We start from the raw sequence: 15,185 nt of genomic DNA, 5'->3' as shown, positions 1-15,185 counted from the left end.
ACAAATGTGCCTGGCACATTTTAGCCCATGCCTGGGAAGGCTTCCTGATGAGGGTCCTACTGCCCACGCTGATTCTGGAGGAGTGGGAAGGATGAATAAGGGGCGGATGAGATGCTGAATCAATCAGCAGATAGCAGTGTGTGTGCTCTACTCAAAGCCTGGCCCATTAAGGGAGCTGCCTGAGGCCCTGCCTGGCTGGAATAGATGATAATATTTAATGTAACAAAAGCCTGATGTAATGTGTTAAATTTTTTTTTTTTTTTTTACTAAATTCTCAACAACAAAAAAATCCATTTGGGGTTAATCTCAAAGCCCACAGCAATAGCATGATGTCATATCTCTGTAAGACCCATGTCTTCTACAGATTGTTTCTTGATTTCCCTGAGAAAAGAATTAGTCAGAAAATTATGTAGCTCTTGAGCTACATCTATTTACATTCTCTTCAGAGGGCTTATAAATGATACCAGAAGCAAAAGAAACAAATCTCTCTTATTGCCCCAACTTTCAGCAGGGTCCTCTGGTCTGGTTAATGAGGCATGTGGAGGCAGCACTGGGGTGAATCTGTTGTTTTTGTTCCTATTGGTATGGACCGAATCGTCTGGAAATGGAAATCAGCCAGAAACATGTGAAGGGCATTGTCTGCTGTGAATCTTCTTGTTCTGGTCCATCACCTCTGGTCATTAGCATTCTTCCATTCCCAAATTTCAACACTCCCAACATCCCTATGATTGCTACTTTAGACCATTTTTACAACTCAGAAATTCCTTCTATATGAAATGTCTTCTGACTGTTCACAGAGAATACGTAACATGAGACCTTTCCTTAGAGTCTTAGCTTTACCCTCACCTCATCCCTGCCCCGCTCGGTGTCAGCGCCCAGAGCCTTCCCCCAGCGCTTGTGAATACATCTGTCCAACTTTTATTTGGAAGAACAAATGACAGTTCTGAGCCCAGGTGGGGATAACTTTATTAATAGCATTATAATAATTCCTGTGCAAACCCACTTACAGTTTCGAATGCAGTTACCTCTTGTGGTAAAATGTGTTTTTTGCTGCTCCAATTATAGCCCATATGTAGGTCTTGGGTAAGTTGTTGGAGGTTTTGGTGTAGTCCTTATAATTTTTACGTAACTATGCACAGTTCATCTTCTTTCCTTGAACTGAACACATTTTTAAATGTGTGCTTTAAGAGGCTAAGTTTTCAGAGTGTAAATGTTGCATGTCAGAGCTGGCCAAGCACTTCCAAGTAGTATATCTATAGTTTGAAGGATAGCTTTCATTTTTCCCTCTTATTTTTTTTTTTAAATAAATTTATTTATTTATTTATTTATGGCTGTGTTGGGTCTTTGTTTCTGTGCGAGGGCTTTCTCCAGTTGTGGCGAGCGGGGGCCACTCTTCATCGCGGTGCGCGGGCCTCTCACTACCGTGGCCTCTCTTGTTGCGGAGCACAGGCTCCAGACGCGCAGGCTCAGTAGTTGTGGCTCACGGGTCCAGCCGCTCCGCAGCATGTGGGATCTTCCCAGACCAGGGCTCGAACCCGTGTCCCCTGCATTGGCAGGCAGATTCTTAACCACTGCGCCACCAGGGAAGCCCTCCCTCTTATTTTTTGACAGTGCTTATTTTTTATCTTTGAAGAGAGAAAAAAATAAATATGGAAATGCTTATAAAAACTAACATAAATCTGATGACTATAAAGACAATTTTTAAAAAATCTCAGCAATGATTGCTCTCTCTCTTGTTCTAATTATTTTTTCTGTGATGTACTTTTATGAATTCCAAAAATGTATTTGGGAAGGGCCTTTCCATACCTTCATCACTGTGGGGAACAGTTGCTAATGAGCTAGATCATCTGGAAAACTGACTTAAAAAAAAGGTTGAAAATAGAATAATTGCTTGCTGTTCACCCACAGTCTGGTATGTGTCTTTCCTTTAATGTTCTTTTTCTCTCTATCTCAGAGTTGACCTAACTATGTAAGTCTCTCATTAAGAAATTTGTATTCACTCATTCATTCATTTATTTTATTCAACAAACTCAAAATTGAAAGTTCAGATTTCAAGAAACTTGGAGTCTCTAGAAGGGAAGGTCTAAGAAAGTGATGAATATGGGTCTTTGCTGAATCCAGTTCCCTTGGAGAAGCAACAGTGAGGAGATCTTGTTCACACGAGGTGGTAAGCAACTGATTACTAATCGATGAGTTGGCTGAGTCTTATCTCAAAAAGTTAATCCATCTCAAAGCAAAAGGCAATCTCTCCTTTTTCATGGGTAAGGGTAAAGTCTAGTTCTTTGTTTCCTTAAGGGCAGAGATTAGATTTTTTTTTGGTAAATAGCCTTTAGCACCTACCCCATAGGAGTTGATGGAATATTACATACAAATACATCTGTTCTGCTTTTCAGGTTTGGACAAAGCTGGTGGTTCTTAAAATTTTAATTATTATTATATTTTGGCTTTAGTTTTAGGACATCCTTGCATGGTGAATTTATTGCACTGCTTCTATAGAGCTATTCATCAGCCTTCACAGAACAGCCTTACATTTATTACAATCATTTGTATTTACAGCCACTTGCAGCAACTCTGTGAGGTGGTCAGAATTACTGCCAGGCTGTAGAGAAGAGGCCCAAGGCCCCCGTGGGTTCCCTGAGGTCATCCAGTATGTCAGCGGGGTGGCTGGAGTTGGGACTCTGAGAGTGTCTGAGCTCTCACACCTTTCCCGCGTTCCGATGGCTCACAGCTCCCTTCCTCTTGCCTCTTCCTTTCCTGCAGGAGCACTGTTAGTAATAACAGAGCAAATGCTGGACATTGGGAGCCAGAGAAGGGTCTTTGGCTTTTACACAGGGATTTCTTGAAGAGGGAGTTTGTTCCCTCCCCACTGCAGCTTATTCAAACTGCTGAAACTTTCAACATCACTGATGAAAAGAAGTGTGATGCCCTCATCACCCAGTTTGGCAATAGGGATGTTGCTACCACACTGTGCTCGGTTAGCAGGAAGAACATTTGAGGAAGGTTCAAAAATTTAATAGACACACATACGTACATACATATACAAATGTATATATTTGTTGTTCTGACGCGGGAAAAGATGATTGTAGTGTGAGTGTAGGGGTGTTTGCAAATTTTTATTCAGAATCTAGGACCCAAACTACCTAGACTTCACACTTGAGTTTTTTCCTAACTTTAACCAGTCCTAATATAGAGGGTGAGGATCACAGGTTTACATCTAGAAGATGTGAGATGATAACTCCGTGTCATTGCAAAGGCAGGTGGCTGGAAGGAAGGAAGATTTTGAGCTGATGAACTCAGCACAGGCACTGTTGCGGTCTAGGACCTGGCAGCCTCATAGCTAGGGACATGCTCCTTTTCTCGATGGGTTTCAGAGGAGCTGTACCAATGGTGGAAGGTGTGGCTGGCTGCATATGTACACCAAGCATCATCTGGAGACGGAAGTAGCAAGGATAACATAATTTACTGAACACTTCCCATGTGCCAGGCTCTTTGCATGTATAGCCTCCTTTAATTCTCACCATATTCCTGGATTATAGATAACTGTAAGTATTTCCATTTTCCAGATTAACACTGGAATAGGCTGACAGAGGTGAAATCATTTGCCCCAGATCATGTAGGAGCTAATTGGGTTCTGGGAAATTTTTGATGTTGAAAGAGATTTTTTATTTAAAAGACTGGAACTGGCAAATAAGTCTGAATTTGTGCGCTAAAGCCAATTAATTGGTAACGGCCATCTCTGTTGGGAAGGGTGGGAAGGCCATGCCCAGGCCCAGTGGGAAAGGCTGCTATGGTGAATTTATGCTGGTTGGGGTGGAGGGAGGGGATGGTGGTATGAGAGCTGTGTATTTGCAGGCCCTGTTAAAATCGTATTGCAAGAAGAGCTTTAGAATTCATGTAGATATAATCTTTTCAGTTTATCGAAGAGGAAACTGCATCTTAACCTGCGGAATTTTCACTCATTTGATAAACCTGTGGGACAGCTATGTTTAGAATCTAGGTCTCCCGGCTCCAAGTCCTGGGTTGTTGTCTTTGGCCCTATGGGTAAATGCAAAACAGTCCTTTTAGAGAGCATGTAGACGAGAGGTGATTCTCAAGTATTCCTGCACTTTAAAAATGGCTTGAGAGTAAAAGACTGTCAGCCAGATTCTCTCAGCATTATAAAGCCTCTCTCTGCAGGAAGTTGGATTAATTCTTGCAGACTTCAGGATATCAGACTGTTAACGCTCTGGAAAGGATTCACCGTGGAGCTCTCTGGGGACATCAAGCAGTTTGGCTCTATGTTTACAGAGAAGCTACGCTGGACACAGAGGAGAGGGCATGATAGCTGCTCCCCAAAACCAAGGTCGCTTAGAGAGAGATGTGGATAGGAGCTGAGAAGCAAACTCAGTAGGGCTTTGCTCCATTGGACAGTGGAATCAGGAAAGACGTGAATGCTATTTTATGGCCCTTGAGCTATGCTTTAGTGTTCAGAAACAGGGGCCCTCATGGGCTGCGTGGATGTTCCTGGCAGTCATCACACAAGAGAGCTCCCCATCAGTAAATGGGACCACTTACAGGTGCGATCACCACCTCATTTGTTGGCCTTACTCCGTGGCTGCTCCCCCAACTCTGGGCTCTTTTCATTCTCCAGGCTAATCCTTGGGTGCCATTGTCATTTCCATATTTGTAACAGCCAAGGGATAGAACTGGTCCCATACTCCATGGATGGAGAGGTCCCCAGCACGTAACCAGGTATTGGACGCAGCAGGATCTTGAGGATAGACTGCATTGTTGAGAGCTTAGAACAGTGAGCTTCCAGTTTTCCTTTTGATTAGTACATTAGGCAAGTGTGAGATGTATTATGTGACGGTCTTTGCTTCAAATCATAGGCTGTGAATCCACTGACTTTTCTTGAAGTCTGGGGCAGAGCACCCTGCCCTCTGGGCTTTTTCTTGATCCACTCTCATCCCATTTACCTGTTAAGAAGATGAAATGAGCTCATCTGAGTATCCAGTAGAATCATAACATGATACATTTTTCTAAAACTACACTGATTTCGGTCTCTGTTATTACATACACATCTTCTGGAGGCATCCTCTACACAGGGTGACTGCTGAGGGTGCTAATGTCCTATCACAGCATTCCAGACCTAAGCAGACAAGTTTCACCCTCTTCCTGTGCTTGTCCTTGACCTGGTGAAAAGTCTGGCTCAGCAGGAAAGCCCTGAGGGAGCCATGGCTTAAACGTTCATATAGCCTATATGGCTACCACTCTGCCATGCCCCTGAATGCGGGGGTGAGAACGTGGAAACATCTAGGACACTGAGTCAGTCACTGTCCTCCTTTTCATATGTACTGATGGATAAATGGACAATTAGAGCAACATACTAAATAAAATGCACCCAGAATGTATGGCTGCGAAGAAAGGAACTTCTAGTTCTGAAAGCCCTGGTGAGCCAATAGGGGGCCTATTCTTTGCAGAGGAGCAACAGCTCTCATCAAGGCACATTTTGTTTATTGAAACTGTGCAATTGTTTGAATTATTAGTCATGTGGAACCCCAAATCCCTTGATGTTCACTGCACTGCATTGAACCTATAGCACAAATGCATTTGCTGGTGTAGTGACCTTCCGCTTACAGTGAAGTTGTTCTGTGGGCCAAAAAATATGAGCCCACTCCCAAGAGGCCCTCTGCATTCCCTGATTCACATATGCACTGATCTGGACAACGGAACTTCGTGGGAAAGCAAATCAAACACAGGGTAGGACCATGTGCCCTTTCTCTTGCCTGTCAGTCCTTGGGTTCACAATTACATTTTCAAACTTAGGGAACTATAGCCTTCTTCATGGAAGGCTGTAAATCATTCCATGCATTTTGAAATTGTTGGGGGAATGTACCAAGAATACTGAACAGGAAAGGTTTTTCAGCGTTCCTCCAGGAAATCTTAGCAGTTAGAGATTGAAAAGTGCTTTGGGTGGAATCCAGAGACTGGAATAGAGTGTCTTCAGAAATCACCCAGCCCAAACCTCTCACTTACACTTGAGGAAACGGAGGCCTAGAGAGGTGAAATCATTTGCCAAGGTTATCCAGTTAGTAGCAACGCCTGGACTAGAGCCCGAGTTTTCTAATTCTCAGTTCAAGGCTGTTTCTGCTACCCCTCTCTCTCTTTGCCTCTCTCTCCCAACTAATTTACCCTTTAAATTAAGAAAGAGAGAATCTAGAGGGGTATTTCTCAAAATATAGTTCACAACCATCTGTGTGTGAATCACTTTGGATGCCTTTAAAATGCAGACTTCTGGGATTCATCCAGACCTACCAAATAATATTGAGGCCTGGGTATCTGCATTTTCTTTCTTTCTTTCTTTCTTTCTTTCTTTCTTTTTTTTTTTTTTGGCTGCGTTGGGTCTTCGTTGCTGCACGCAGGCTTTCTCTAGTTGTGGTGAACAGGGGCTACTCTTTGTTGTGGTGCTTGGGCTTTTCATTGCGGTGGCTTCTCTTGTTGTGGAGCATGGGCTCTAGGCACGCGGGCTTCAGTAGTTGTGGCACGTGGGTTCAGTAGTTGCGGCTTGTGGGCTCTAGAGCGCAGGCTCGGTAGTTGTGGCACACGGGATTAGTTGCTCTGCAGCATGTGGGATCTTCCCGGACCAGGGCTCGAACCCACGTCCCCTGCATTGGCAGGCAGATTCTTAACCACTGCGCCACCAGGGAAGTCCCACGTCTGCATTTTCTACAAGCTCCTCAGTGATTCTTAGGCATATTCTGTGTGAGAACCGTCAATCCAGGGGCTATAATAGGCAGGTGGCACATGGCAGGAAATGAGCGCTAACTTTTAGCATCCCTGAATTTATCCTGAGAATACAATCATTCATTGTTTCTTGCTCTTCTTAGTGCCAGTCATGTAGTGAGCTGAACGGGGCTAATGATGGTTCGAAGAGTAATTACATTGGCTTTCCTGTTTCCCTAATGCCTGCTCTGGGCATAACTATAACTTAATATTAGCTCTGTTGTTTTTTCCCACCTGGCAATATTTATTTGCTGTATATTTCTCTGCTGTGCTTGGGGGAAGGTAAACGAATGCTTCGCACGTATCCTTGAATATACAGGCCCACTGCAGCCTCTGCTGGTACACAGTACCTGGCCTCAAAATGTCTCACAATGAGTCCACAAATAGTTCATTCAGAGTCCCCATCACCTCTCCATGCAGGTAATTATTACTTTTGCCATTTAAGGGAAATTTCAGTACATTGCTTATAGCAATAAATTTAGGACCATATTTGTGCTCTCCTGCTTCTAATTCATAGCATAGATTTAAAATTCCATTTCTGTGGGGTTACAGCTCTGAAGTGTCCTTCAGTATGAATTTTGTTGATAATAATACCATGTCTCATTTTTTTCCCTCAGCAACTAACAGACTTACAAACAAACAAACAAACAAACAAAAAACCCCTCACCACTCAATTTCCCCTGCATATGGGAGAGTTCCATATTTCATGGTAGATGAGTAGATGAATAGTTCTGTAAAATGATTGAGCTGTGCTGTAGGAATGTGACATGGTGGCACTTTGGAAAGTCTCATTCTGGAGTTTAACGGGTTTTGCGATATGTTTTGCAGCATGCTCTTTCTGACAAGGCATGTGTGAAAGCCTTTGACCCAAAGACAACTTGCTTACAGGAATGCCTTATCACCACCTTCCAGGAAGCCTACTTTGTTTCAGAAAGTTTTGAAGAAGCCAAAGAAAAGATGAGGTAAATTTATTTTTCTTCCATCTAGAGAAAATAACTTTTTATTTTTCTGGCTCTGTTCTTTCCCTGTCTGTCTCTTGAACCAGTGAGGATTGATCCCATATCCCTCTCTTTGCTGTTTATTTTGCAGGGACTTTGCAAAGTCAATTACCCGTCCCTTCTCCGTCTACTTCAATCCCTACACACAGAGTATTGAAATTCTGAAAGACACCAGGAGCATTGAAAACGTGGTGCAGGACCTCCGCAGCGATTTGAACACCGTGTGTGATGCCTTGAACAAAATGAACCAATATCTGGGAATTTGATGTCTGGGACCTGTGTCATTGCCAGCCTGATCTTTTTGGGGCTTAGCAGCAATTCAGTCAATGTCATATAACACCAATAGCTTTCTGTGTCATGGCTTGGCTAGTAAGCATGCAATTCTGTATATTTCTACCTACTTGCAACTTACTGTGATAATGTATGAAACACCATAAAGAACCCAATGACAGATAACCACTCATTGTATGAAAGATCGTAATACATTTCAATGTCTTAAATAGATTTGACATTCCAGCTTAGTGTCCTTAACCAAACTGCAGCTATTGAAAATTGGTAACAAATAGCCCTCTTATGATTCTAGCTCGTGACCTTTTCTTTCTCAGATCTGAGCCTTTCCTCTGTGTTCATTAGATAAAATGAAAATAGCAGTGAAACTGTTTCTGTTTTCTCTAGTATCAGTGTTTTCGCAGCACTATTTGAGATAAACCCAGAATTGTATGAAACTTCCCATCACATTAACAAAAGACTCAGTATTCTGTTTCAAAAATTGAAAGTAGTGAACACACTAGTTGGAATGGTTTTTAGGTTGATTATTTATAAAATGTAAGAAAAGAGAAATTTCCACAAATAGAAAATATATGTTGCATTGACCTTGTAGAAACTGAGTTGTGACATGCTTCCCAAAGTATTTTGGAAGAAAACACTTCCAGAAAGGACATTAGGAAAGACTAAACAATGGGGAAGAATCTTGGGACTATGAATTTTATGCTGGAATAAAGTGATTATCATTCTCAGCTGGTTAACGCATTTTTCTTGGAGAATAATAATATCATAGAGCTATGATTTCAATGACATAGAAATTGAGTCTCAGAGAGGTTAAGTGATTTGCTCAAAGTAGCACAGTTAGTTGTGCACCAGCATTTACAGCCCATCACATCTCACTTTTGGATTGCTAAGACATTCAACTAGGTGTATGTATGTATTTATGATGTGTAGTCATAGAAGGGAAACTAATGCTTATCAAAACTAATGTTTATCACTAAATAGGACTTGGTTTGTGATCAAGGGTTGACAGCAGTACAGAAATTTCCTCTCACAACCCCCAACCAAGCTAGGTCTCTGGGAGTCTGTCCACTTGCCTAAAGTTTGGGCAAATTTGGGTAAACAATAGTGATAACCACAAATTTCAGTCATCTTTGCTATAAGAGGTATAATCAGGTGATTAGGTGAACGAATAAAAAATTGCTGAATGAGCGAATGAATTTTAGCTTCTGATTCCCTTAACAAATGCAATCACTGTTCCTCTAATTCTGCTTTAGTAGCGCAGAATACTGGGTGGAGGAAAGAGGGGACGAGAAAAAGTAGAGAAGAGTAAGATGACGAGATGACTTGTAAGTTAGCAATTCTAAAATATTTACTTTAGCAATTTCTAAGGATGTTCTTTAAATAGGAAACTACATGTGATTTCAAACTAATTTATACAGTTGTGTGGCCTGTTATGAGTCAGAAATTTTTGGACTAAATGTATTCAGGAAGAATATGAGAAAGAGTTAAAATATATATCAGAGAGAGGTAAAATTACAATGAAAAATCAGAGGCTTGACTATCGGTTATCTTAATGATTGAGGCTCTTTCATTTCTGAAGGGTTCTCAGAACAATGGACTTTTTGAGAAAGGATCTGGTGCATAGAATGTGAGAGTCATGCAGTTTAAATGCTACTTTAGGTGAATGAGACTGCCTTGAAGAATTATCAGTGGTAGAGAAATGATGAGCAAGCTGAACCCAGATAAAAGGATCTAGAATGATCAAGTAGTTGTAAAATCCAATCATTTAATAAATCCATAAATACATAGTTTCTTACATCTTGCTTTGCTAGATCTAGATGACCCTGAGTAATTAGCTGTTTATAAATATTAACCTAGAAAAATAACCCAGAACAATGAATCCAGAAATTTCCAATGAACAATAACGAGAGACTAAGAACAATAATTTAGAAATTTCCAGAACTAGTTGCTGAATTTTCTCAAAGGAGAAAATGGGCTGAGAAACTCTTCATGTCTGCTTTTTCTGTTGTTCCCATAATTTGGTGTTGCTTTAGATAACATTTTGTCTTTTGTAACAACATGCACGGACTTGGAGGGCTTTATGCTAAGTGAAATAAGCCAGATAGAGAAAGACAAATACTGTATGATATCGCTTATATGTGGAATAAAAAAATACATCAGACTAGTAAATATAACAAAAAAGAAGCAGACTCACATAGAGAACAAACTAGTGATTACCAGTGGAGAGAGGGAAGAGGGGGACGGGCAAGATAGGGGTAGGGGATTAAGAAGTACAAACTATTAGGTATAAAATAAGCTACAGGATACAGGGACAGCTTGGGGAATATAGCCAATATTTTATAATACCTATAAATGGAGTATAACCTTTAAAAATTATGAATAACTATACTGTACACCTGTAACATATAATATTACAGCCACTATAATTCAATAAAAAAGAAAAAACCCCATAAGTAGTCATCAAGCTTCCTCCTTCTAGCCCCAATGAAAGGGGAGCTTCTTAGTTAAATGTACTGAAGGAGAATTATATTTAATTGTAGACAAATTCCCTCAACAAAAGATAACATTTGAGCTATCTTCTGATTGACTATAGAGGCATCTTTAGTGTTCTTACATGTGCAAAATCTATGTTGTTTCAAAAATAGAAGCGCTGCAAAGTAAATAGGCTTTCCCGCAGAGCTTATATAGGTATCATACAAGGAGGAGGAATTATTTGATTCTTTTTAGATTTGTTCTCCATTTGGAATAGCGTGGTTTTCGCCATATGAAACAATGGAATCATGGTTTTCATTTGTTGTGAGCATTTAACATGCAAATGCCATTACAACTAATAGTGGGAAAAGTCCTATAAAATTTAACAGCCATCATAGGAAAAGTGTTGGCAGAAAAAGTCCCCAAATGGAAGTAGTACAACAAAATAATCACAGCCAGCTTCTTGTCATATCTGATACCTGCTCAGTGTAACCATTTGTCTCACTTATGCCTCCTGACTTAAAGCTAAATTAAATGGATCCAAGGGCAATTATAAATTTAAAGACACTTGCTCACTGTCATCTCACTGTGAATCGCTACTTTATTTTGGCTTTGCTGCTGTCTTCTGTAATCAGCTAATCAGAAATCAACCCAAGGTTCTTAGCAAGGCCAGGTTTCTTATGTATCACACCTTGCAAAAAACAGCCGGAATCTGATTAGTCCAGTTTTTTTCTTAAAGCATTCTTGTCTGTTATGAGTTGGGGTCAGGCAACCAGTATATTCTTGGATGATCAGTTTATTTGGCGTAGCAGATTGTTCATAAATTGCATGTTTTAAGAGTAGGGAACTCTGACCCAGAGTGGTTAAAAAAACATTTTTTTTTTTTACATTAGTGTCAAGGGTTGTGAAACTTGGGTGTCTGGCTTAGTCTCATTTATTTACTGTGTAATTTAGAAATGATGCTTTATGGGGATGATATATCTGTGCTTGTCTTGCTTGCATAGTAAATGGGCCTGAGCCTAACGAATGTAATGTATTGCAACATTTACCAACATGAAAAGTTCTCAAATGAAAAACAGTAGGCTTTAAGATGAAAGCAAATAGAAATACAAAGTTTCATTTTCCAACGGAGTCATGGCTCACATCATTTTCTTCATTTGAGGAGGAAAACATTAACACAAGATATAGTTGTCCTCCAATTCATTTGATCTAATTTTCAGCTTCTAAAGAATCAATTGCTGATGCTGACTCCCATGAACCTTGTCTTACTTATAATGAAAAAGAAAGCAGCCCAGAGTTTTCCAGTATGTCTGAGTTTTTTTTTTTGTTTTGTTTTTTTTCTTCTTCAATTTCCAAAGACATTCTCTCATTTGGGGAAATGATTCTTATGCAGATTGACTTTTTCTGGGAAGAGGCAAGGGAATTAATAGTGACATATTCCTTCTTCTCATATTAGATTTGCATGTGTTCAAAATAAACCAGTTCTGAAACATTGAATGGTGAGTCTTTATAATGTGACTTGAGGTCTCGAAACATTCATTCAGTGGCTTAGACCATATCAGGGACTGTATCAGGCACTGTTCTAAAAACTGAGGCTATAGTGGTGAATAAGGCAGAGGAAGCTTATGCCCACTTTGAACTTACATTCTAGTAGACAGATAGCAGCAAAAAAAAACCAGATTATTTGAGATTGTGGCAATTTTATGAAGAAAACAGTTGGGGTGATGTGATAAAGAGCAGTGGAGAGGGGAGGGATTAAGGTGGCCAGGGGAAACCTTCCTGAGCAGATGGGTTTTGACAAAGAACAATGGGATGAGCAGAAGCCAGGCATGAAGAGAGCCATGGAAAGAGTGTTTCTGGAAGAGGGGACAGCAAGATCAAAGTCTCTAAGGCAGAAGATTGATGTGTTCAGGGAAGACAGATTGATTGCCAGTGGGCTGGAGAGGAAGGCTAAGATGGGAGCATGGGAGGCAAGGATGAGGTAATACAGGGTTCCAGAGGGGGTCAGGTGGACCCTAAATGCAGTGGAGTCACTGGAGGGCTGGAAACCAGATCTGATTTACATTTTCAAAGGTTACTCAGGCTGCTGGGTGGAAATGAATCGTAGGGGGATTGGAGAGTGCTGTAAAACCAATTAGGAGACCATTGCAATATTGAGACTCTATAAAGTCAATATCTCACTGGATCATGGTGGACATCACTAAAAATAGTTGTAATTAAATAAGTTACAGAGTTAAGTAGGTGGCTCGGAACTGTCAGATGAAACACCAGGAGAAACTGGAATAACCAGTACCTGGGTTGATTATCATTGGGCTGGAGAAGCAGACATCCAATGATATCCTGTGTCTTTTGCAAATACGTAAAGCTTCCTTTGACAAAACAACATCATGTGAAACTTTTCCTGGACAGCTTTTAAGGATAAAAAGCCAGACTGGAAAGCAAATGCAATTTTTTTTTTTTTTTCTAGAGACGCACAGATATTCACTGCATAAGCAAAAATGAAATAGAGAATGGGGCATTATTGGTGAACATTGGTAGTGCTGACAAGGTGATTCAGGACAAAAAAGCTCCCTCACCTTCAGGCAAACTGAATAGTTGTGTTCACTGGCTCTCTGGCCATTTCTATAGGAATAGGTCATATAAATGTTAGTGAATTAGTTAAGTCTATTTCCACTCTTCTCACTGCTGTCATCTCCCCAAATGTATATTTGAGAGATATACTAGCAAGGTTCACTTGCTGTGATTTCTTCCTCTCTCTAAGCAGGATGGGTCTGGTGCAGCAGCTGGAAGTCTATTTCCTTCTTTGGGAGGATCGTAGTGCGCCTGATGTTCAACCCAAGGGCATCTGTGGTTATGATGCCTGCACAGCATTCTCATAATCCAGTCTGGATACACTTTTTATAATTGAACAACAAAAACATCTGACAGATGTGGGCAGGGTAATTTGAAAGCTAGTGACACAAAGAAATCAAGTTCATTTTCTGTCAAAATCAAATCTTTAAAAACACTGCAGGGCTTCCCTGGTGGCCCAGTGGTTAAGACTCCGCCTGCCAATGCAGGGGACACGGGTTCGAGCCCTGGTCTGGGAAGATCCCACATGCCGCGGAGCAACTAGGCCCGTGAGCCACAACTACTGAGCCTGCACGTCTGGAGCCTGTGCTCTGCAACAAGAGAGGCCGCGATAGTGAGAGGCCCGCACACTGCGATGAAGAGTGGCCCCCGCTTGCCGCAACTGGAGAAAGCCCTTGCGCAGAAACAAAGACCCAACACAGCCAAAAATAAAAATAAAAACAAACAAACAAACAAACAAAAAAACACTGCAAAGCTAACCCTCATTTTATAGGTTGAGAAAGGTAATATTAATTATGAGAAGGTGGTAGGACTTTCCTGGCGTCTCCTTCACTCCTTCCAGATCCTTTGCAGTCTCCTTACTTTTTAGCCTGTTAATTTTCATGGAACTCACAAGATGCTGATTCAGTAGGTCTAATATTCCCAGAGGTTTGCAAACCACTGAACACATCTAATGTACAGCTCGCTCGATTTTAGTGAACAGCTAACTCCACAGACGTTAATGAGGCCAATTATTGGCAAGTGAATTTGAAGTGAAGGGCACGTGAGGTTTGCAACTATAGTTATTTGTTTATCGGGATTGATTGAGGCAAACTTCCTTTTGATCATTACATCTGATTGATCACTGCACGTGGCTTTATGAAAGAATGAGGTTCCCAAATCAGATAACTTGGAAGAAAAATCTCTGCCTTGCCAGGGCAGAACATGTCCCCCTGTCCATTTCAGTGTGAAAGCCTAGCCATTAAGTTGGAATAGATCCTAATTAGCCTCCTTACAAATCTCTCAAACTTTTTGGCCTTTCCTGTTGAGCAGAACTTAAAAGAAGCCTAAATTCCTCCCTTGCCCACGTATAGTCAGTATCAAAGAAAATAACTTGCAGGGTTATACTTACTGCTGAAAACAAGTGCAGACATAGCAATCCTGATTTGAAGTGGCATTGGAAAGTATAATTTGGTTCACCCAGCCAAATGATTACTGCAAGTACAGATCATCAGCACAGCCCACTCCAGCACATTTGAATTGGTGATCAGCTGACAGCTAATTGCCAGACTGAGTCTGCCTCTTGAGCTTCTGCCTGGGAACAGAGGGAAAAAATCACCACGACTCCTACCTAGCCTGGATGGAGGTATTTTTCCCATGTTGGAAATATGCCCTGGAGGGTGGTTGTCACTCTGTTTATACTACCAGCTGTTGCTTGCCCAGCATCCGTACTTTTTTTTGTCCAATAACTGCACCCTCTTTTTTCTTTTGTGAACACTCTCCTACTTTTAATCCATACCTGGGATGAGGCTGACTCCCCCTCCCAGTTCCAAGGGCTGGGCTTCTGACCAAGGCTTCGATGAGATATAGATATATTCCCCTGCCCTAAATGATTGGTGCAGGGCTGGGTCATGCTCTGAGGTGGGCCAATTAAGGTCAACCCCTGGACTTTTCTGGAACCACTGAGAAAGAGGTGTGCTTTCTTCTGTGGTTGGAAAGTGTAGCATGTGAGTCTGGAACTTCTGGGGGGCCTCTGGGTAGGGAATGCAGGACCAAGAGTAAGAGATGGGACAGAGTCTTAATGTCATTGTCAAACTCATGGATTTAGCTGTGCTG

At 41.3% G+C, this 15,185-nt stretch overlaps 1 protein-coding gene and 1 long non-coding RNA gene across 2 annotated transcripts in view; one reads left to right on the top strand and one right to left on the bottom strand.

Moving 5' to 3' along the window:
• The window catches only part of TPH2 (tryptophan hydroxylase 2), an 87,852-nt gene extending 79,076 nt beyond the window's left edge, over positions 1-8,776 (top strand). The window contains exons 10-11 of the mRNA XM_082419006.1: positions 7,591-7,724; positions 7,852-8,776. Coding sequence (XP_082275132.1) covers positions 7,591-7,724; positions 7,852-8,026 — 309 coding nt within the window. The 3' untranslated portion in view covers positions 8,027-8,776. The remainder of the gene's footprint in view (positions 1-7,590; positions 7,725-7,851) is intronic.
• Positions 1-15,185, bottom strand: part of LOC309640468 — a 163,571-nt gene that overhangs the window by 93,052 nt on the left and 55,334 nt on the right. The window lies entirely within an intron of this gene.

This window comes from Balaenoptera physalus, assembly GCF_965194825.1.
Source record: "Balaenoptera physalus genome assembly, chromosome: 13".
NCBI classification, from domain to species: domain Eukaryota; kingdom Metazoa; phylum Chordata; class Mammalia; order Artiodactyla; family Balaenopteridae; genus Balaenoptera; species Balaenoptera physalus.
The sequence above is the reverse complement of the archived record's forward strand: the minus strand, read 5'-3'. Positions and strand labels throughout refer to the sequence as shown.